The sequence below is a fragment of the Mustela putorius genome, unplaced genomic scaffold (assembly GCF_011764305.1).
Source record: "Mustela putorius furo isolate JIRA1106 unplaced genomic scaffold, ASM1176430v1.1 tig00537350_pilon_pilon_pilon, whole genome shotgun sequence".
Taxonomy (NCBI): Eukaryota; Metazoa; Chordata; class Mammalia; order Carnivora; family Mustelidae; genus Mustela; species Mustela putorius.
Window position 1 is genome coordinate 6,941,205 of NW_025422471.1, and position 23,775 is coordinate 6,964,979.

Here is a 23,775-nt window from a genome sequence, read left to right on the forward strand (position 1 = left end):
CGTCCTTTACGCAGCCAGTCCTGACAGATATGAAAAACTAAATAACATCATAGACACTCAAAATCCGCTCACTTACATGACAAAAATCCCCTTACAAAAAAAAAATTTCTGTGTTGTTCCATTCTACATACATCATAAACCCAGACTTTCATTTTCCCCAGCCAGACAAAAAAGTTCTTCTGTTTATTAACAAGGACCTGCCGGGAGGAGCTGCGCACGCGCAAGCCACCAGCCGGCAGTGAGGCATCGGAGAGGCCGGTGTACACGCTTACCTTGTGCTCTCCAGCTGTAGTGAAGGAGTTTCCTGGCTTGGTCTCGGGCCGCCATGGGGAAAGTGAATGTAGCCAAGTTACGTTATATGAGCCGGGATGACTTCAGGGTCCTGACCGCGGTAAGAAGTTCGCTGTTTTTCCCTGCCCGCAGTCCTTTCCCACCGCGCGTTTTTCTCTTCTGCGACTCGGCTGAGAGCTGAGCGCGCTGTAGGCCCTCTGAGGAGACTCCGGCTGGGAATGAGGAAGAGAGGACCCCGACGGTCAGATTTCTCAGAGCCCTTGTTCGGAAGCTTTTGTCTTCCCCCAAACTGAGCAAAGTCCTCTCTTCTCATCATTTCCATCCTTTTCTGCTCCCCGACTTGTGCTCCAGAGCTTCACTGGCATCTCAGTGGCCTGGAACGCTTCTCTTGACCCTGGGCCTCCGACACCTACCCCCCCACCCCCCACCCCCGTCGCCCCCGCCCCGGGAAGAGTGGAAGAAGGCTCCTGAGAATTGATAGCACTGAGTTCCTCCCTCACAGATTCCCTCACATAGCTTTTATTCGGTTTCATTCTGTCAACACTTACTTGTCCGGATTTTAGTAACAATTTTGGGATACAGGACGTGGGTAATAGATCATCGAGTGAAGGAGTCAATAAATGAGGAAGACAGTATCTGATAATAAGTGTTGTGAAGGTGATAAAGAGGAGAATACAATAGAAACTCTTTGCACCTTTGGGCTGGGGAGCATGAATGCCATCTTTAAATTGTGCAGTCAGAGAAGATTGCCAGAGTGAAAGAATCTTGTCTGTTAAGTGTTGTAGCCAAAGTGTTACGGCCTTTTGAAAAAGTTCCTGTCGTTTGGTAGGTACTGAATAAATATTTGCCAAATGAAAGAAAGACTGGCAGGGGAGAGGGGGAAATAATGGGAGCTGAATGAGAAGGAGGTAATCCAGTGGGCTTGGAAACAGCTGTAGTAAGTGAACAGCTGAGCTAGAAACCGTTGTTGAAGAATGGAAAGGCCAGTGTGGCTGGAGCATAGTGAGCAAGAAGTTGACTGGTTGGAGATGAAATTGGACAAGGTGAGACAGATCATGTGCTATAGAGCCTCGCAGGCTTGGTAAAGAATTTGGAATATATTCTAAATACAGGGGAGCCACTGAAGGTTTTAACCGGGGAAGTGACAAAAACTGATTTTAATAGTGGTAGTCTTATGGCACAAAGATCAACAACATGTAGATTAGTCATCTCAAGAATAAAACAATGAGGGGCACCTGGGTGGCTCAGTGGGTTAAAGCCTCTGCCTTCAGCTCAGGTCATGATCCCAGCGTCCTGGGATCGAGCCCCGCCCGCATCGGGCTCTCTGCTCAGCAGGGAGCCTGCTTTCCTTCCTCTCAATCTGCCTGCCTCTCTACCTACTTGTGATCTCTCTCTGTCAAATAAACAAAATCTTGAAAAAAAGAAAACAATGAATTTTTTAGAAGCTGATATCTTTTGTGTAAATAGGCAATACTTAAAATATTAAATTCAAATTCAGTATGAAATTTAGAAGGCACTCAATTCATCTGCACGTTCTCTAAACACCTACTGTCACTTATGAAAGATACCTTCCTTCTCTGCTTCCTCACCACATTTATTTATTCCTAATGTGGGACAGAAACAGGGGAGTCAGAAAGAGTATTAGAGGCTAACAAGGGAATGAGTTAAGGTGTGAGATTTTGGTTGGGACATCATAACAGTTCCAGTTTTATCTTCCAAACCTTTATCTCTGCAATATTTAACTTTTTTATTTGAAGCTCACCAATAAATGATCTACTTGTTAAATATATTTCGGTCTCTGTTGAATCTTAACCATCCTTGGTATCAGCAGTCATCTTTCCTTGACTCTCTCTTTACTTCTCAGGCACTCCTATATCAATAATCATACTTTGACTAGCTGCCCTTACCTTTTAATGTGAACTTCCCCCAAAATTCTGTCCCTCAGCCCTCCTTTGTCTTCCATTTATCTCTTGTTTGATGATCACATCCACTTTACAGCTTTATCTGTCACCTCTATCAAATAATTGACAACTTTACCCTTTAATTATGACTTCATTACTGAGTATAGATACATCTTTCCAAATTACCTTAAACATCCTCGTTTGAAAGACCTTCCAGAACTTTGAGTTGTGATTAATGTCCTTAGAACATCTCTGTTCATGTATCTCCCTTGTGTAAACACCTTCAGGGGTTTTCAGTTTTCCTCAACAAGAAATCTAAAACTCCTTGATACATTTCAAGGCCTTCCATACCTTTCTCAAAAGCATTTTCAAGCATCTTTTCACGAATTCTGTTTGCCATCGCATCTGAGGTAGCACTCTCCTAGCTGTTGCTGTGCTTTATATTTTCTTGCCTGTGTGTCATGTCCAAATCTTTTGTCTTTCTCTGATATTCTCTGATGTTGTGTGTTTTTTTGGTTTTCCTGCATCTAAAAGTCAATCTCAAGTGCCGCTTCTTTGCAACTGATCCCTGAGTCACTTCTTTTTTAGCTCTTTCCATTTCTTGTCTTCTAATAAAGTTAGATGTCTAGGTTCTTATTTCCACAATCAGATAATAAATTCCCCAGGGGTAGGGATTATTTTTATATATTTTTAAATCTTCCATCATGGCTGCATATGATACTTTCATAGTAAATAACTTCTTAATAAATATCTGAAATATGTATAGTTTTTAAAGATAAATATTTAGATGTCAACAAATATCTTAGTATTTGCCACATCAGTAACTGTTAAGTACTTGCAATTTTTACTCTTAGAGTTTAGTAGAGAGGCAGAATATGAATATCTGTGATTATATAATCAGATTGTGATTAGAAATATGTCTAGAATTACATCTCAGAGTTGGCTGGGTAAGTGCATGGTTAGAGAAATTTGAAGAAGTTAATTAGCAAAGTTTAGGTAGACAACAGCTCTATGTTGATTATGATTACATATGATTCTTTTAATTTCAGGTTGAAATGGGCATGAAGAACCATGAAATAGTTCCATGCAGTTTAGTTGCTTCTATAGCCAGCCTTAAACATGGTGGCTGTAATAAAGTTTTAAGAGAATTAGTGAAACATAAACTCATAGCTTGGGAGCGTACCAAAAGTAAGTATTTATGGCACCATTTGTGATTTTTCATGTATCTGGGTTCCCCCAGAGCAGGCATTTCAAAAGGTGGAAAGTGAAAGTTGCCAAACCAGCAAAGTACTCTTTGTAGACCTGAAAGTGGCATACATTTACTATATTCTATTAGAGCATTGACAGGGCCCACCCAGATCAAAGAGAGTAGAGAAATAGCCTCCATCTCCTGTTAGGAGATTAACAAGTTCTAATTGGCAGATGAGCAAGTAGGAGGGAATTAAATGCCACCATCTTAGGCAAATACATTGTACTGTACTACTCTAAAGCATTAATTTTCAAACCGTCTGCAATGAGGGTTGTTTCTTTTTTTCAACCCATCATGCATCCATACTTCAGTAAAATAACAATAAAAAAGTAATTACTAGAAAAGTGAAATTTAAAAACTGATAAAATATAGGCACAAATTCCTTACTAGAGTTGAAGACAAAATAACTTGGTCTAAGTGATATAAAAATTTCTTAAAGGTAACCATTTCATTCCAGTTTCTGTGTCTTATCACAGACAGGTAACAAATATTTAGAGACTGGTCTCAGTCTGTGAGTTACACTTTGAGTAACACTGCTCTAGAGAAAAAAATACAAATCATAGGAAGAAATGCCACACTCTAAAGACTGGGTAAGCTAATCATTCCAACTAAGATATCTTATGTTTAAATTCTTCTCTTGACTTGAACTAATGTGACTTAATTGTACAATGTAAGTAATACACAGTCTTTTTTGTTTTATTTTGTCTAGCTGTCCAGGGCTACCGATTGACAAATGCAGGCTATGATTACCTAGCTTTGAAAACACTTTCTTCTAGACAGGTAGTTGAGTCTGTTGGAAACCAGATGGGTGTTGGCAAAGAATCTGGTAAGTGCTAACAGTACTACTGAACTCATTTTCTTCGCTCTAGTTTCTATTTATATTTCCCCCTGAGAAAGCATTATTTTTTAAGTTTTCCATCTTTTCCAACTGAGCAGTGAATTGAAAAGTTGGTTGGAAACAATATAGATGATGAAATTACCCTTAGGTTAGGTTATTGTTTTTCATAAGTTTGTCACTGAAAATTCAGTTGTAGCAGGAATTAATTTTCTTCTAATGACTGACATCTTTGGCAAATATTTTTTTTGCTTTTGTTTTATATATGGTAAATGGATATTTGTAATAGTTAAAATGTGTAACACAAAGGAGTATTAGAAGACAGTGAATATTTAAAAGCCACAAGCACATTTTTCATCATAGAAATATGGTAAACTTAGATATTTGTAAAACACAGAAAAAAGCATTCTAAAATAGCATTGAGCAAATAAGTATTGCAGGAGTGCTATTTAGCACTGTTATATTTATAACATTGTGTGTGTGCGTGTGTGTGTGAGAAATTTATTATGTGAAATGTATAAAATGAGGTAATGAACACCTTTTCTTAGATATGCTGCCTCTTTTTTTTATGTCCAATTTTTTTATTTTTAAAAAATGGCTTTTTTTTTTTTAAGAACTTCACTACATGGGAATGATAAATAGTACAAAAGAAAGTACAATAAAAAGTAAATCTTACTCTTAACCCAGGTCTCAATCTGCTGTTATTTCTTCCCAAAGTTGTTACTGTTGAATAATATCTTATATGTCCTTCTAGATATATTTTGTTAATACTAGTACATAAGGTACTGACGATATATGTATATGCATTCACATATTTTTTAATCACAGGTGAAACCAAATATTACTTAACTATTTTACACCTAGATTTTTTCCACTTGATGGCCGTATATATATATATGTATATATATATATATATATATATATATATATATTATTTTTGAGTAATCTCTACACCCAACCTGGGGCTCTAACTTACAACCCCAAGGTCAGGAGTCCTGTGCTGTACTGACTGAGCCAGCCAGATGCTTCTTGATGCACTTCTGATACCATTTCATGTTAACAGATGGGTCTTTTTCATAGTTGCAGAGTTTTACCTAGTAAATCAGTAATTGATTTACCAGTCCCACTTGTTAGGGCATTTATGTTACTTCATCTTGTCCTTTGTAAGTAATGATGTGGTATACATCCTTTTGCACATATCTCTATCCAAATGTGCAAATAAATTCATAAATACAGTCTTAGAAATTTAATTATTAGAGCAAAAGTTATGTACATTTGAAACTTGTACCAAATTTCCCTTCAAAAGTATACACTAATTTATAATCCTGCCAATGTGAAAGACAGTTTCTTGATGTGTGATAATTAAAATTTCTCATGAATAATTAGGACGTGTTTTAAATATCAGGATTTCAAATAGCAACTATTTTTTGATAATTGCAATACTTATGGGAAGATCTCCATTCTGATTACTATAGGATTATATATATTTTTTTATTTTTAAGATTTTTATTTATTTATTTAACGGAGAGCACAAGCAGGGGGAGCAGCAAAGGGAGAGAGAGAAGCAGGCTTTCCACCAAGTAGAGAGTCCAATGCAGGGCTCAATCCCAGGACCCTAGGGATCATGACCCAAGCTAAAGGCTGACACCTAACTGACTGAGCCATCTAGGCCCCCTACGGGATTATATTCTAACCATTGAATATTATTCACTGAAGCAGTAGAAAGATTGAGCTTCATATTGTTGAAAAAAGGTATTAAATCACTTCTCATATATGTAGGACACTAAGGGACAATGAGATTTTTGCCACTAAATTGAACTGAGTATTGAGCACCTTTGGGAGCAGTAACCTTTGACACACCACATCTCTGTTTTCTTTTGTATCAGATATTAATATATGTCATCTTATTTTGCATTGTATTTAAGAGAAAGAATTTTGCTGAGTAGTAAATGTTCCTGGTTATTAGGAAAGAAAATTTGATAAAAATAAAATCAAAGTTTGGAAATTACAAATGAACTTTTTGGAATGATAGTGTAATAATGTTCTTTTCTAAATCTTGGTTCTAGATATTTACATTGTTGCAAATGAAGAGGGGCAGCAATTTGCATTAAAGCTTCACAGATTGGGAAGAACCTCCTTTCGAAATCTGAAAAACAAACGTGATTATCATAAACACAGGCATAACATGTCTTGGCTTTATTTATCTCGTCTCTCTGCCATGAAAGAATTTGCCTATATGAAGGTATTTGGTCAATAAATTTATATTTCTTAACCAAATAATACATGTAGTTGAAAAGATGTAATGACAGTTATCAGTCTGCTGCCCCTACATCTCTCTACCCCCAGTCCCAATTCTTTCACTTACTTTTAATTATTGCTTTTTTCTGTTATTTGTGCTTCTGGTGACTTTTTTTTCTGATGTGAAGGCATTTTTCATTGTTACTAATGCAAATCAAGGCAAAATGTGTCCTACAATATTAATAAAGTATTATCTTGTAATATGAGATAATATTCTACAATATTAACAATATTTAATAATTAATACTTAATTATTAAATATTTAATAATAAACTTAATAATTAATGATGTAATTGCCTCACAGATGTTTGTGTGAATGTATATCTATTCAGTATACATAAATATGCATACGTTTGTCTCTAATTGAAAATCCCAGGGAATTACCTATAGTAGTTATCTGTAGAAACCTTAGTGTCTCGGGTAAGTTGACTAGTGTTTTTCCTTCATGTAATAGAAAAGAAATGTTGATTTACAAATATGCAAGCATATTAGGAATGGTAAAAATCTTTAGCCTTTAACCTTTCACCTTCAAAATTAAGTTCAGGATAGATTTGTTAAATATCTCTTTTTATTTTATTTTATTTTTAATTTTATTGATTTGAGAGAGAGAGATTGAGAGAGCACAAGCAGGGGGACTGGCAAAGGGAGAGGGAGAGGGAGAAGTAGGCTCTCACTGAGCAGAGCCTGACCTGCGGCTCCATCCCAGGACCCAGATGATGACCTGATCTGAAGGCAGATGCTTAACCGACTGAGTCACCCAAATGCCCCAAGATTTGTTAAATATCTTTAATAACTAAATTAAATATCTTCAATAACATTTAATTAAACAGAAAATAGTATCATATTGCTATTATTCTCCAAAATAATAGTGTTTATTTATTACTACTTATCTTCACTTTTTAAAATTTTGATTTATTAAAAGTCACTCTAGGGGCACCAGGCTAGCTAAGTTGAAAGAGCATGCAACTCTTGATCTCAGGGTTGTGAGTTTGAGTCCCATGTTAGATAAAGAGATTACTAAGAATACATACATATATACATACATACATTAAAAAAATAAAAAAAAGGGAGTCACTCTAGTATATGACCAGTATATGAAACTCTTAGGAGTGTTCTTTGAGTAGGTTATTTTAATTCATGTGCTTAAATTTTTAGTAATCATGGGAGAATTCTCAAGACAATATAAGTGATGCTGATACCGTACGTACATGATAGATGTTTCTTGTCTTATACTAATGGTTTGTAGCCAATGATAAACAATCAGTAAGAAGGCAGTTTGGTAGGGATTGTTACATATTTTCCCAAAACTGCACTAGGTGTTTTCTCAGATGTTTATTTGAAGGTACTAGAATAGAACGAAGTTGTGCATAAATGTGCTTCTTAAATTTATTCTCTTTTTTTCCTAGAGTGTAAAATAAGATTAGGTGATACCTTAAACAATTAAGCCATAGTGCAAGGGTTAGACCACTATGACAATAGTTAAGATTAATTATATGCTATTGAGCTGCCAAGGCATGTTCAAAAGAATTTGCATCGGGAGAAAAAAAAATTATTTAAAGCCAAACAAACAAAAACCTTTGGGGAATGAGAAGTAATTCAGTTCCTCTCACAAAAAAGATAGGAAGTAAACAGCTTTCTAAAACTAACCCTGTTAATAGATAATATATTAAATACCAGTTGTATGCCTACCACTGTATTAAGTAGTTGGCATGCAGTGGGGTGAAGGTGTGTATACCGAAGAAATAAGTAATGCAGTCAGTGTCTTAAAATTAGGAACACAACACAAATATGTTATATATATATAGAGAGAGAGAATAGTTTAAAAATTAAATTACATCTTATATTTAGAGAAACTTCTGTAGACTAGAATAGTTGATAATGAGGTTTCATAAAGTGAGTAGAAGTTGAGTAGAGTCATGAAGCATGCATATAATTTGTATCTAAGGAGAAGATAGTAAGACTACTTTGCAGAGGAGTCACTGTGGGCAAAGACATGAATGTACTCCATTCTGTGTGTACTCCAGAGTGCTTATTAAAGAGTACTGGAAAAATTAGGACTGGATAAGTAGATTAAAGAGAGTTTTGACAACCAGGAAAAGTTTTCCAGACTGAAATCAATACTTACAACATTGTAGGTTTTCTTCAATGGACCATTGACATAACTATTTAAGTTTGGTATTGGTACACAGAGTAAAGGTTAGATATCGTGGCAAAAGCTAGAACCACTGTTGGAGCAAATAGGTGTAAGTAACAAAGGCCTACATTGAAATAGTAGCATTCCAAATTGTAGAGGGCATAAATTTCCCAATTACAACTTATTTCCATGTAAATTTTTAAAGATTATATATTTATTTGAGAGAGAGTACAAAGGGAGAATGAAAGGGAGAAACAGACTCCCCACCAAGCAGAGGCAAGCCCGATATGGGACTTGACCCCAGGACCCTGAGATCACAAACTGAGCCAAAGGCAGACACCTAACCAATTGAGGCACCCAGGCACCCTCCACATGAATTTTTAAGTACACTCCCAATTAGTGACAAAAATTTAACAAAATAAGAAGATATATCCTAAGAGACTGTAGGCTTCTTGGGGACAGACTTTTTAACACTGAATTTTGTAACCCTAACACCATGTATAATATTCAGTAAATGTTAAGTAAATTAATGCTTGGTGAAAAAGTGAATTAAGTAAACTGGTTTAAAATTTTGTTTTATGTATAGTTCATTTTTGCTGTGAATAAGCCATACATAAATAAGCGTGTGTTAACTGTAATTTTGTAAAGACTTGTGTGTTTTTTTCTGTTTGTGAGCCAGTATTTTTGCTTCTATTTTTCCCTAAAAATTAATGACGTCTTCATTAGTTTATACCTGTTTTGGTATGTTTCAGGCATTGTATGAGAGGAAATTCCCAGTCCCAAAACCAATTGACTATAATCGCCATGCTGTGGTCATGGAACTCATAAATGGCTATCCTCTGTAAGTATTTATTATTCTGGAAACTATGGATCCTAATAAATAAATGTAAGGTTTAGTTTTCAAAATGTCTATTAATTAAATGGAATATTTAATAGAGATAAATTAATAGAAAGCTGTAGTCTCATGCAAATTAAAAACTCAGTTTCATTCTAACAGTATGGATTTTGTAATCTCTGTGATTCATTCAACAAGTATTTAGTAACAATCTAGTATATACCAAGCACTATTCTAGGATATACCGAGGCTCGGCAGTGAACAAAACAAAATCTCTGTAGAGCTTATATTCTGTTGGAAGGAGACATGCAATAAATAGCTAATTAAGGAAATGTATGATTATCAGATGGTAGACAATGCAGTGGATAAAAATAAAGCAGGTAAGGAGGACAGGTGGAGGAAGCTGCTATTTTCACATAAATGGGCAGGAAGAGTCTCATTGATAAGGTGTTTTTTGAGCACAGTCCTAAAGAAATGAGAGAGAAAACCATACAGCTATCTAAGAGATAGCTTAGAGAGGGGACAGCAACTACATAAATCCTGAGATGGGAGCATGCCTAAATGTTCAGGGACCAGTTGAGAGGCTGGTGTGGCTGCAGTTAAGTGAGTGAGGGCAGAGAATACAAGTGATAAGATCAGAGAGGCTGCTGGGAACTAGATCATTTAGGCTTTAAAGGCCATTGCAAGGAATTTTTAATTTCTTTTTTAATACATTTGATATATAAATATAAACTGCGCAACGTGTTGATTTTATACATTTATATATTGCAGTGTCATTGCCAATGTAGTAATAGTTAGGACAAGGGCTTTTTTATTTTGATTGGGATAGGAGGCTATGGATGATTTTGGAGAAGAGACATGGTGTGACTATTTTAATAGAATTACTGTGGCTGTTGTTTTGAGAATAGACTGAAATGAGATAAGGACAATTAGGAAGACAAATTAGGTGATTATTGTAATAATCCAGGCAAGAGATAATGGTTGTTTAGATCAGAATTGTAGATTTTAAGGTGATAAAAAGTGTTCAGATTCTGGATATATTTTTTGGGTAGAGACAACATGATTTGTTTGGGATTGGATATTGATATGAAGGAAGAGGAATGTCAAGGGTAATACCAAGGATTTGGGCCTGAATAACAAATTAATTGGAGGTACAAAGTTTTCATTTACAGAAATGGGAAAGATTATAGAAACAGCAGCTTGGAGTTAGAGGGTGAATTAGAATCAGAGGTTCAGTGTGGGACTGAGATGTTAAGTTTGAGAAACCTCAGAGTTCAGAGATGTCTAGATTGAGCAGTATATATATAGTATGTAAAGCCATGAGCCTGAATGAGATCACCAAAAATGATTGTAAATAAAAGCTCCTAACAATAACCTTTGAGGAGTGCTAAAATTTAAAGGTCAAGGAAAGATGAAGAATTAGTCAAACAAAAGACTAAGCCAGAGTAATAAATATGGAAAGAGGATAGCCTGAAGAGTTGGTATACTAAGGGTAAAGTGAAGGAAGTATTTCAACAAGGGTGAAGAGTTTAACTGACAGACCAAATAATGACTACTGGACTTAGCAACATGGAAGTGATTTGTAGCTTTGACCAGACTTATTTCTTTGGAACAAGGTGGATGAAAATGTTTGAAATGGTTTCATTAGAATGGGAGGGAAGAATGAGGAGAAGTTTGGCTGTAATTATCAGAGAAAGTCTATAGTGGATAGAGGATACAGAATTGAGGTAGTGATGGCTTCTTTTAAAGAAAAAAAATAATAAGTGGGAACTGTTATGTCTGTATGCTGATAGAAATGAAGAAAAAGTTGTTAGGGAATTAAAGAATGGAAATATTAATACACATACATGCTTGCTTTCATGAAAATCGTAAATAAATACAAATAACCTATTTTCATACTTTGAGATGTCAGATACACCATGTTGAAGATCCTGCATCAGTATATGATGAAGCTATGGAACTGATCGTCAAACTTGCAAATCATGGACTAATTCATGGAGATTTCAATGAATTTAATCTCATTTTGGATAAAGATGACCACATCACCATGATTGACTTTCCACAGATGGTTTCAACTTCTCATCCCAATGCTGAATGGTATATGCCAAAACTGATTCTGGATATGGGTGTGTTTATGTGTGTTTTATGTGTTTATGTGTTTTATGTGTTTATGTGTGTTTATGTGTTAATGTTCATTTAAATATAAACTTAAAGAGTATTCCCAACCAAACAATTACTAATAGATTGTTAGGTGCTTGGGTGGTTAAAATATTTTTGGATGTTGACTAATCACCATTTTTATTATATGGGGTAACATATTCACAATGAAGGAACATCCAGGAACCACCAGAATTATAGGAAGAAACGATGACAAATCATAGCATTTGAAATGTTAGGCTGCATTATTCTATAGGGAAACAGTGTGATTTAACTTGATTTTTTTTTTAAAGATTTTATTTATTTATTTGCCAGAGAGAGAGAGCGCGAGAGAGAGCACAGGCAGAGGCAGAGGGAGAAGCAGGCTCCCTGCTGAGCAAGGAGCCCGATGTGGGACTCGATCCCAGGACACTAGGATCATGACCTGAGCTGAAGGCAGCTGCTTAACCAACTGAGCCACCCAGGTTTCCCTTAACTTGATATTTAATGGACAAGTACTGGGGTATAGAAGTTGTGCTAACACCAGAAATTAAGAAGATATAAATTAATAAATAATTAAAATATAAATAACACCTATCTCTGCTTTTGAAGATTTTGAGATTTTATCTAGTTAGATGAGACATAGACATATATAAAAATATAATTTTAAAATAATTTTATTAAGGTTTTTCCCTCTGGTGTCCTAAAAGGAAAGAAGAGTGGCATTATCTCTGTTTCCAGACTTCATATTTTTCTAAAATATTAATTAATTAATATTCAAGCAGGTAGTCAATTCCACAGTACCCTGTTTCTTTATTCTCCCTTATTTAGGAACCTAGAGAATTTAATCTCTTCTTACTACTTTACCGTGGCCTAAAAAGCAATGTGATATTCACAGGTCCTTCTACACTTGGACCAGATTAACATGTCTTCAGATCATTATTTATAAGCCATAGTATTATTTATCTCTCTTGGCTGTTGCAAATTAGCTAACAGATAATAAAGGTATATAAACATAACATAATTAATAGTCCCCAAAGTTTTTCTTAGGTGTCACTAACCTATTTTATCTTTAGCTTTTGCAGTTGACTAGGTTCTCTTGGTATAGTTGATGAGAAGTATAACCAGACAGACTGGAAATTAAAAAGGAAAAGTGGAAATCTACCCTCACACCACAGATCCAGAATCTTCGTTCCTAAAATTCATATACATCTTATCTTCTCTTAGTATGTCTGTTACAGTATGGGAAGACCTTGAATTTTCTAACTATAGGGACTTAATCCCTTTGACAGCTTTTATTTCCTCTTCATTTCTCTGCTTTTAGTTTTAATTTTTCAAACACACTGGCAACTGAGTTGTTTCTTTTATTTTCTTCTCATGAGTAACTCCTTTTTCATACGGTGATTAAGAGTGTCATATTAAGGATATTGTCATTGACTAATAAGGAAAAACATGAGCAACACAGGCTATATGTAAAAAAATGATTCTTGCCTTTACAGGTATTTTGACAGAGATGTTAAATGCATTAGAGATTTCTTCATGAAACGTTTCAGCTATGAAAGTGAGCTTTATCCAACTTTTAGTGATATCAGGTTTGTACTCCTCTTTGTTTAAAATGATAAAACTTTAAATAACCTGATTTATTTAGTTCTAAGAGTTTTAACAGTTAGTTTCATTTTAAAAATTTCCAAATAGTGACCTCCAGCACATTATAATAATTGTGGGTATCATCATTGTTGAGTATCATTGCTGTCTAATGTATAAATGAAACTTAAACACTAGAAAATTTCTACCTTTGGTCTACTAAGGCAATGTTACTGGATTTAGGGGAGGAACATCCCTAGTTTCTTACAAATTCTCAAACTTTTACTGCAAAGTGCAGCTTAATAGTGAATAACCCATTTTTAAGGAAGCAAGTCAAGTGTTCATTGGGGTTTATGTTTTCCTTTGTTCAGAAGAGAAACTGTATTTAATTGATTTATGGAAAATAATTATATATAAATTCTCAAAGCAAAATTTCCCCATTTATTTTATATACTTAATATACAGTTTTCTGATTTGGGATGATTGACATAACTTAAAAGAAGAAATCTTTAGCCCCTTTTGAAAGTGAGTTTATTAAATAAATATTATTTATTTAATACATTAAATAAATGTTAATACTTTCTACTAGTATTTATTGCTTTCCATAGTCACTTTATTCTTACATGAATATAAGCCTGTATCTTTTACATTTGAATACCTAACTAAGTATTAGATTTTAGGGAAAGAATAATCTTTAAAGCATACAAACTACTAAACTCATTTGAGGATTATAATTTGTCAGAATAATAAATACCCATGTCAGGTACATTTTTTTCCCTATTACTTAAGCAGTCATTCCTTTTTCCTAGGAGGGAAGACTCTCTTGATGTAGAGGTTTCTGCCAGTGGCTACACAAAGGAAATGCAAGCAGATGATGAACTGCTTCATCCAGTAGGTCCAGATGATAAAAATACTGAAACAAAAGACGAGTCTGAATTCTCACATTCTGATGAAGAGATGTTAGAAAAAGCAAAGGTTTATAGTTTAGAAAATCATAGTGATCCAAACTCTACAGATGAAACAGCTGACTGCTGTTGCAAATCATCTGGAGATCTTGAGCAAATAAAGGAAGATGATTTGTCAGATGAGAGTGCTGATGCACACAATTTTGAAATACCTGAATTAAGTCAAGCTTTAGAAGAAATAGAAGAGCAGGTTGTTAACAGTTCTGTAACTGAGTGTTCTGAGGAGAAAAACAAAACTGAAAATGACACCAGGCAAAATGGTAAAGCAGGTCAAGGAGGAATCTGCATGGGCTATGAAGAATATGAAGATGTATGCCCTCATCTGATTGCCTTGTCGTCATTAAACAAAGAAATCAGGCCTTTCAGGTATAGATGTCTGTGGATTGATTTTTTTTTTTTTTTTAACTTTAATGTGGATACCTATACTTTGTTCAGGGCTGGTAGATGAGTGGGTGTGTTTGTTTGTTTGTTTGTTTTTGATGATGTAACAGAGTTATAGTCTTCTCCATTATGTGTAAATAATGAAAGCAAATAACCTTTTGTTAAAGTTCACGTTACCCTTTACAACCTATTATGTCAGTTTTAAGCAGTTCTGCCTTAAAAATGCAAACCAATTACATTAAAAGAATTATTTACAAACATTTGATAAATTGATCTTTTTTTAAAGATTTTATTTAATTCTTCCCCATTACATGTAAATAATGAAAGCAAATAACTTTTTGTTGTTAAAATTCACATTACCCTTTGCAACCTATTATGTCAGTTTTAAGCAGTTCTGCCTTAAAATTCAAACCAATTACATTAAAAGAATTATTTACAAATAGTTGATAAATTGATCTTTTTTTTTAAAGATTTTATTTATTTGACAGAGCAAGATCACAAGTAGGCAGAGAGGCAGGCAGAGAGAAGGGGGGAAGCAGGCCCCCCGCCAAGCAGAGAGCCCAATATGGGAGTCAATCTCAGGACCCCAAGATCATACCTGAGCCAAAGGCAGAGGCTTAACCCACCAAGCCACCCAGGCTCCTCAAATTGATCTTGATAAATAGAACAAGTTGTAGATGGATGAATGTTCAGATATTTTTGTGATTTTACATCTAATGTATGTTTGATTTATGTGTAGTCCAATAAATATGCAGTAAATATGCTCTCTTCCTAAAATACCTACTTATAGTGAATTTTCTCTGGTACTTTGAATCCTGTATCCCTATTTGCTCATTTACAGTTAAGATTATATAATGTTATATATTATTTTTCTTGTAAGAGTTTTTTTCTTGTAAATATTAATACTAGCAAAAGATATAAAAAATTTAATTTCTAGACTTGGAATAGTTTATCCAGAATCAAATAACTATAGTTCAATGAAATGGAGGTTTTTTAAATTATTTTTGTTAACATATAATGTATTATTTGCTCAAGAGCTACAGGTCTGTGAATTGTCAGGCTTACACACTTCACAGCACTCACCTATCACATACCCTCCCCAATGTCCATAACCCAACCACCCTTTCCACACCCCACTCCCTCCAGCAACCCTCAGTTTGTTTTGTGAGATTAAGAGTCTCTTATGGTTTGTTTCCCTCCCGATCCCATCTTGTTTCATTTTATCCTTCCCTATTCCCCAGACCCCCTACTCTGCCTTTCAAATTCCTCATATCGTATGATATGAGGGAGAGTGTATGATAATTGTCTTTCTCTGATTGACTTATTTCACTCAGCATAATACCCTCTAGTTCCATCCATGACATTGCAAATGGCAAGATTTTCATTTCTTTTGATGGCTGCATAGTATTCCATTTGTGTGTGTGTGTGTGTGTGTGTGTGTGTGTGTGTGTATCTGTATATATCACATCTTCTTTATCCTGAAATGGGAGTTTTATTCAAAATAGTAATATGACAAAACTAAATTAATAGTATTTATTAGGCATTTCTCAGTACATGTTCAGGCTTACATGCTAAGGCTGTCTTAACTTTAGTTTTATTGTGAAGCAAAACACAAAAATTTTGTGCCTTTTTTGTATAACCATATCCAGAATCTCAGGGCTATTACCACTCAAATAGTAAGCTTGTAAAATTAAATTCAAATCAAGGGTGGCAGTGGCTGAGGAGTTTGAGTAAGTAATAGAAGAAAATCTACATAGGTTTAATAGTTTTAGTATGGAGTAATTTGTTCTCTTTAAACACATGTTGTGCAAAATTTTTGTTATTCAGAATGGAAACAAGATAACATTTTGATGAAAAATACTGTTAGGGGTTAATGTTGTCTGAATTTCTTATACCTTGTATACATAAAAACTTTGAGCATGTGTAAAACAAGTTATTTTCCATCATGTTTTCTGCCTTAACAGAGCAGACTACGATAGTGTCCTCAGTTGTTGTCTGGGAGATGGCAGGAAAGTTTTACAAGGATTTACATTGTAAGAGGCAGACATTGGTAAAGTTCAGTGAAAGAAATGGAGATGATTAGTGGGAAAGATATGAATTGTGGGGACGTGATAACAAATTTTGTGGCTGAAACATTCTACCATTTTGCAATTTTGATAGTGACTATTTGAATGCTGAAAAATGAAGTGTTAATAAATTGGGCTGAATTGTGGATAGTTTTACCTACACAGAAATTTTAAATATAATGACCTTTCTGGCATGTGTGTTTTTTAGGTTTTACTATAATGTAGGAATAATATAAGTTAATTGCCATAATTAAATAAAAAATTAACTGGATAATTTGTGACTTTGTTTTAATTTTAGAGATGAAGAAAATACAGAAGATATTAAACAGAGCAGAACAAGAACTCTGAGTGTTACTTCTGCGGGCAGTGTTTTAAGCTGTTCAACAATTCCTCAGGTAACTATTCAGCATTTTCCAAGTGTTGATTAGGTCATAACCTAACCTAATGGACAGATTGTAGACACTCATATATATGGTCTAGTCTTTGCAGTTTAATAATGAGGAATTTGAAGCCCAGTTGGTTACATGACTTTGCTCAGGGTTACCCAGTGACAGCAGTGCAGCTGAAGTGCAAAGATGCACCAGTTTCACTAGCTAGTTCTTTAATTTTGAAGGAGAAAAATAGGTGATTTTAAAATGTTGGGTATCATAACTTTTCGTTACACAATTAGCAGCTGTGTTCAAAACAATTTCTTAAGGGGCATTTTCTGTGCAGGAGAGTGAACACAAATAGTCCAGCTTCTGAGGAGCTTTACTGCCTGCCATCCTTCTCTGCAGGGAACCCTCTAGGAAGTTTTATTTCCTTAGTCAAAATTTTTTTTTAAGATTTTATTTATTTATTTGACAGAGATCACAAGTAGGCAGAGAGGCAGGCAGAGAGAGAGGGGGAAGCAGGCTCCCTGATGAGCAGAGAGCCCGATGAAGAGCTCGATCCCAGGACTCTGGGATCATGACCTGAGCTGAAGGCAGAGACTTTAACCCCCTGAGCCACCCAGGCACCCCTCCTTAGTCAATTTTTAGGGAAAGAAATAAAATTACATCGTTGGTGTATTTTCCTAATGCTTAAAGGCATGAAGTTAAATACCATTGAAACCAGTTTTTAGTGATAACTTAAAATGAACAAAAGAAAATCAGTTTAGAAGTTAGAAAGGGGGCGGCCTATATATATATATATTTATATATTTATATATATATAAATCAATACATATATTTATAATATATTATATATATGCATATAAATGTATTTACTCTTTATTGTTGGCCTTATAATTTACCTGATATTCTGGATGTAAAATTTAAATCTATGAAATTTTTGAAACACCTATTAATTATATTAAAAAACAAAAGTCTTCCTTTAAGTATTAGCAACCTGTATTTATTAAGAATTCTCACACTTTTTAGGGGTGCCTGAGTGGCACCATCAGTTGAGTGTCTGACCTTTCGTTTCAGCTCAGGTGTTGATCTGAGTCCTGAGATCAAGTCCCAGGCCCCAGTCAGGCTCTTACTCAGTCTTTAATGTTTAAGGCTCTCCCACTCTCTCTACCCCTCCACTCTCTCTTTCAAGTAAATAAATAAATCTTTTAAAAAGGAAAAGAATTTCTCATACTCTTTGATTGTTCACCCTTGGCTTGATATTTTCTATACTTAATGAGTTTTATTTACCCTTTTTTCTTTGATTTCTCAGATCAAAAACAAATGCTTTTATGTAATTACAGTGGTGTAAAACCAGCAATTGCATATAAAGTTTAGATTATTAATTAATGCTACTTTCTTAAATTCTAAGTTATGCTGTCTTCTGTATACAAAGATGATGACACTAACATTATCTTTAGGTTGTTTTGACTTTATCCCATTTCCCTTATAGCTAACAGGAACTTAAAGGTTAAAATGGGGTCAAACCAGAATGAATTGCATTATAAAATACAAATTTGCCTTCTAATGAGAAAAAAGATATCTTAAGCCTAGTTTGATCAAAAAGTTACCCTGTAGTCTTTGGAAACAAATTGATCATCTTAATTCTTCTTTCTTTTGGAAGTTTGGTCACACTGTTTTCCTTGAGGTCACATTTTATTTTGTTAAAAGATCAGGAGAAAACAATTTTTGTTACCTCTCTCTCTCTTTTTTAAGATTTTATTTATTTACTTGACAAGGAGAGAGAAAGCAAGAGTGGAAACAGAAGCAGGGGGTATGGGAGAGGGAGAGGCAGGCCTCCTGCTGAGCAGGGAGCTGGATGCGGGACTTGATGCCAGGCTCGATCCCAGACCCTGCGATCATGACTTGAGCTAAAGGCAGACACTTAATGACTGAACCACCCAGCCTCAGTAACCCCTTTTGTTACCTCTCTTAATTTGATGATTATTGTTTCACTATCTGGTAAAAGATTTTCTCTGTGCTCTTTGAAACTATAATTGTAAGATCTGTTTTCTTCATATAAATACTTTTATAGTTCTCTGTTTATTGGCAGTTGCCACGTCTCAACCCTGTTCTTCCTAATATGTAACAAATTCTAATTAAACATTAAGGTATATAGCTTTTTAATAAATATATATGGCCAATAATAACAAAACAAACAATGGAATCAACAAAGTGCATGATTTTTGTTAATTTTTTAATGTACTCTAATAATACACAAGTATTTTATTTTGTGTTTCTTCATTTTAAAAAAATATGTAGTAAGCGAGATTTTTCTCTCCCATTTTTAACATGAAAAATTAACCTTGTAGGATTCATAAATTATTCCAGATCAGGAGTAGGTGCATGCATAGTAATCTTATCTCCTTATTTTCTTCAGTTTCTTGGTATGATTATCCTATGGTCTCATCAAAGTGAAAAACCAAGGGAAAATTCAAGCAGAACATTTGGAAAAGAAATTGATTTTTCTTTCTTGGCAATATTCTAGAGACATTTGTGAACTCTTGTAGTTTTTTAGATGTGGTTCATGTTCTACTGTTGTCTTCCTGGGACTCTTAGTTTCCTATTATTGGTTGCCTTTCCTGTTCCATGTCTTTCTCTTACTTAGTGTAATTCTTTATTTGGCAGTACAGATTCCAGTAATTACATGAGTGAATGGGAGGGTCAGTACTTTTTATTGCTTAAAATGTCTTACCCTGTTCTAATACTTGATTGGGAGCTTAAGTGTTTGAGTGGTGGTTTGGGAATAATTTTCCTTCAGAATTCTGAAGGTATTGCTGTTTTGTCCTTGTTGTAGTTAAGAAGATGCTTTTCTAATTCAGGATTCTGGTCTCCTGTTGGGGTGAGGAGGTTATGATAGTTTGCTAGTCTTCCTAGGGTATCGAAGAATCCTGGGGGCCAGTCACACTTAATCTAAACTTTCAGCCAATCCTACAGCTTTCAGTTCTGAAACTTTGGGATACCAGTTCCTTCTAAATCTCCTCCCTTACTGGTTTGGGTGACTGCATCTCAAGGGGTTTTCTGCAGGGACTTGAATTCTGATTCTTCCATCTGTTTCTATCCTTTATTCTCTTGCCTTTTTTCCCATTGAGAATCATTAAGACTAAAATTAAGAAGGGTAACTTGTTTAAAGCCTGTTGACTGAGTGTAGTGTCCTTAACTGTGTTAAATAATGCAAAGTCTCCATTTAACTAACCTGGTCCAAAGTTTTATAGTACACATATACAACCCAAGAAACAGTCTATTAGGCAGACTAATTCTTCTAGCCCCTTTTTACCTGTTATGCTTTAATTTTTTAACTTGACAGATATTTAATAAATGGTTTTTTGTGCCTAGCCTAGGGTGAGGCATATTAAAAAGAGACTCTTGCTTCAACCATTGCAGTATCTCTTTTATAGGAAATAAGTTGGATGATACAAGGTCATATACAATTAAAAAGCAGGCAGTAGTGCTACAGATGAAGAAAAGGTTATTGGGAACAGAATATTCAAACTTTTTATTCATATTGTAAGTGACACTAGGAGCCTGAGTCTTAACAAGAAATCATTTAAATTTATATTGAGAAATTATTCTACATTTCCCAAGAATTGTATAAAGACTTTTTCATGTAAATGCTGCCATCAGATCATCCCTATACCTGAAGTTAGAAAGACTCTTGGATACATTTTGACCAGTTGTGAATGCTTTCCAACACACTTTTCTACTGCAGCGCCATTTCTACTTTTATCTTGAACACAGAGAAACAGTATCTTGGGTTTTTTGGTTTTCCATTTTTGGTTTCAGTTTTCCTGATGGACACTAGGTGGCACTATGGAGATTTGTTAGTCAAAGAATTGCGTATTACTTTTTGCTATAATCTGTATTTCTGTTAGTAATTTAATTTCTCCTATTTTGTAACCATTAGTTTGTGTTTATTTTATTGTTGGTTCATATAGGACTGTCAGTATTTGGAATTCAAGAAATTCATGCTCTTAAATTTTAAAAAATATTAGCAATGTAAATCTTTGTTTTATTGAATATTTACTCCTTATCAGAGTGGTCAGTTATCAGTAATACTAACTCATGAACTCTTTCCAGGAAGTGGTGAAACAGAAGGTGAAACGTCAGTTGACGAAACAGCAAAAATCAGCTATCAGACGTCGATTGCAAAAAGGAGAAGCAAATATATTTACAAAACAACGAAGAGAAAACATGCAAAATATTAAGTCAAGCTTAGAAGCAGCCAACTTTTGGGGAGAGTAATATATTTAAGATCTTAAATATTTTTCAGAAAGTTATTAGGATCCCTTTTTAAGCCCCCTGTAGTCTTTTCTAGACCAAGACAGATATATAAATAGATAAATAAACTCTCTTTCTCCTATTTATTTGATTCATTTAGTACGTGTCTTCCAAAGAATAATTATCGTAATTCTGCTAAAGCAATCTAATTCTTCCAAGTATTTTAGGTGACTGGTAAATCTGCCAAAATTTGTTTTTCAAAATAATCTTTATTAGGAATATCTGGGTATTTAAAAAAAACAAACAAACAAAACAAAACACTATTTTTGTTGTTTTTTGTTCTAACTACTTTGTGGGTTGTTTTGAGGACTACATAAGGTAACACACAGAAAGCACTTAGAACAATGCCTGGCACTTTATAAACATTCCTTAAAGTGTAATGAATTTGTATTAGAATGAAATTATAACGATGTTTATCTTTCTGCTGTTCTAATGATTTGGTTGCATTCCATCTAACCACTAGAAGAATTTACTGTAATCTATGTTTTTTAGTTTCCAGTATTAAGAATCAGCCACATAATGCATAATTTTATTTTCTGCATTTTACATTGGTAATGCAGTCATGAGAACAAAAAGTTGCCATGGTCTCACCACAGTTTCCACATTTGCCAGTTTTTATGGAGGCCTAAGCAGAAGAGTTAGGTGTGTGAGGAGGTAGACAGGATGAGGAATGAAAACTTAGCTGGGTGGGTCCTAAACATTAAAGAAATATTTGACAGTAGCAAATACTTAGCGCAGGAAAGAAAGAAAATACATAAGACATGGTTCCTCCCTCAAAGACTTCATGATCCACTGAGATGTGAAGATGGGTGCTAAAGTGTGTGTACCTGATGATGAATTCAAGTCTCCTCAACATTGCCCAGTGGGCCAAAAGGGGCATCGCCTATGGTGAAAAATGGCCACTAGATGGCAGTGTTACTCCACAATCACCTGGCCGACGATCTTAAAATTACTTGGCTCTGTGATAAAAATAACGGATTTATTTTCAAGAATGATAAAGACAGCAGATGCCCTTTCACCTTTGTAAAATTCATTCTACTATTTGCAAGACCTATCATCTAATAAATTACCTTTAATAATGGAGATGCAAGAAAATGTCTAATTCAATTCTTCTAAAAATTAACTAATTTTGTAGTGTAAAAATACACTAATTTTGAAGTGTTTACCTAGCTTTGAATTTTAGGTGTGCCTTTAAAGCATTTACTAAATAAATCTATTTTAAAGCATTTTAATAGAATAAAATGGTGTTGAAGACAGCTTAATAGAACCATAGAATATTTATCTTGTAATACTGTAGTTAGAATGTCAAAGGTAAACTGGGAATAAAATAAAACTATATGACTTCACCCTCAGTTTTACTGAGTTGATGGAGTCTACTTTTGAGTACCTACTACATAAAAAACATGCTGCTACTTAAGGAACATCGAAGGCAAGTAAAAATAGCTCTTAATAGCCTGAGATTTCCTGTGGTTTTCAGAACAAATTAGTCAAATGCACAAATCTAAACAAATGACCCAGTGTGTAATCACGACAATTTCTAAAAGATATTTTTGAGTAGCTATCAATTAGAAGTCAGTTTGCCTTATCGGCATGTAACCCTCGTGTTTTAAAACACCCGTACTGAATAATGAGCAAAAATAAAATAGAAGTGCACTGCTAATACAGTCAAGACATGTACTGTGATTGCTATTAAAACACTTTTGAGTCTGGGAGTTCCAAATTTTTTTTTTAAAGATTTTATTTATTTATTCAACAGAGAGAGAGAGCACAAGTAGGCAGAGAGGCAGACAGAGAGAGAGGAGGAAGCAACTCCCTGCTGTGCAGAGAGCCTGATGTGGGGCTTGATCCCAGGACCCTGAGATCATGACCTGAGCGGAAGGCAGAGGCTTAACCCACTGAGCCACCCAGGCATCCCATGGGAGTTCCAAATTTAAATACTGGTTCTACCATTTCCCAAACTTAAAGTGCCTTCTACCCTCACTTTTTTGATTTGTGAAATAAGGACATTTAATAATGCCTGTATTAGAGTTATTGTAAAAATTAAATAACACCTGTAAGGAGCGTAGCACAGTGCCTGATAACGTGCTGTATGTTAGAAAGTACTGCTCAAATGATTTCAAGTTACCAAAAGAAGGATTCCTGAGGAACCTTCCCTATTTCCAAGGTCATTGAATTTTGACCATGAACCTTTCAGTGTTGTTTTATCTAGATGCACAAATGCATTGCTTGTAGGCTTTCATCCTCTACTTGTTACTCCTATTAAGTAAGTTTTTCCTATATGATAATGCCGTTTATACTTGTTTTAAATAACAGACATTGTTAGCCATTGGTCTGTTCTTCGGTGCGTAGCTGGCTGGCTATCTTTAAAAAGCTTTCAAGAGAACCCTGTAGATCTTTACAGGGTACTAAACA

General features: G+C 34.7%; 1 protein-coding gene across 2 annotated transcripts; it reads left to right on the top strand.

The window, feature by feature from the left end:
* The first annotated feature begins 223 nt into the window (after window positions 1–223).
* On the top strand, window positions 224–22,446 carry RIOK2 (RIO kinase 2). Of its 2 annotated transcripts, XM_004769954.3 has the most exons (10): window positions 224–391; window positions 3,242–3,380; window positions 4,151–4,267; window positions 6,343–6,518; window positions 9,461–9,549; window positions 11,449–11,640; window positions 13,179–13,271; window positions 14,073–14,594; window positions 16,974–17,070; window positions 21,163–22,446. In XM_004769954.3, the coding sequence occupies exons 1-10, from the start codon at window positions 326–328 to the stop codon at window positions 21,325–21,327; spliced, it is 1,656 nt and encodes a 551-aa protein (XP_004770011.1). In that variant the 5' UTR covers window positions 224–325; the 3' UTR covers window positions 21,328–22,446. The 2 variants fall into 2 exon arrangements, with proteins under 2 accessions (XP_004770011.1, XP_012899960.1); XM_013044506.2 differs by lacking the exons at window positions 224–391; window positions 3,242–3,380 and adding an exon at window positions 3,425–4,031.
* Window positions 22,447–23,775: the final 1,329 nt, after the last annotated feature.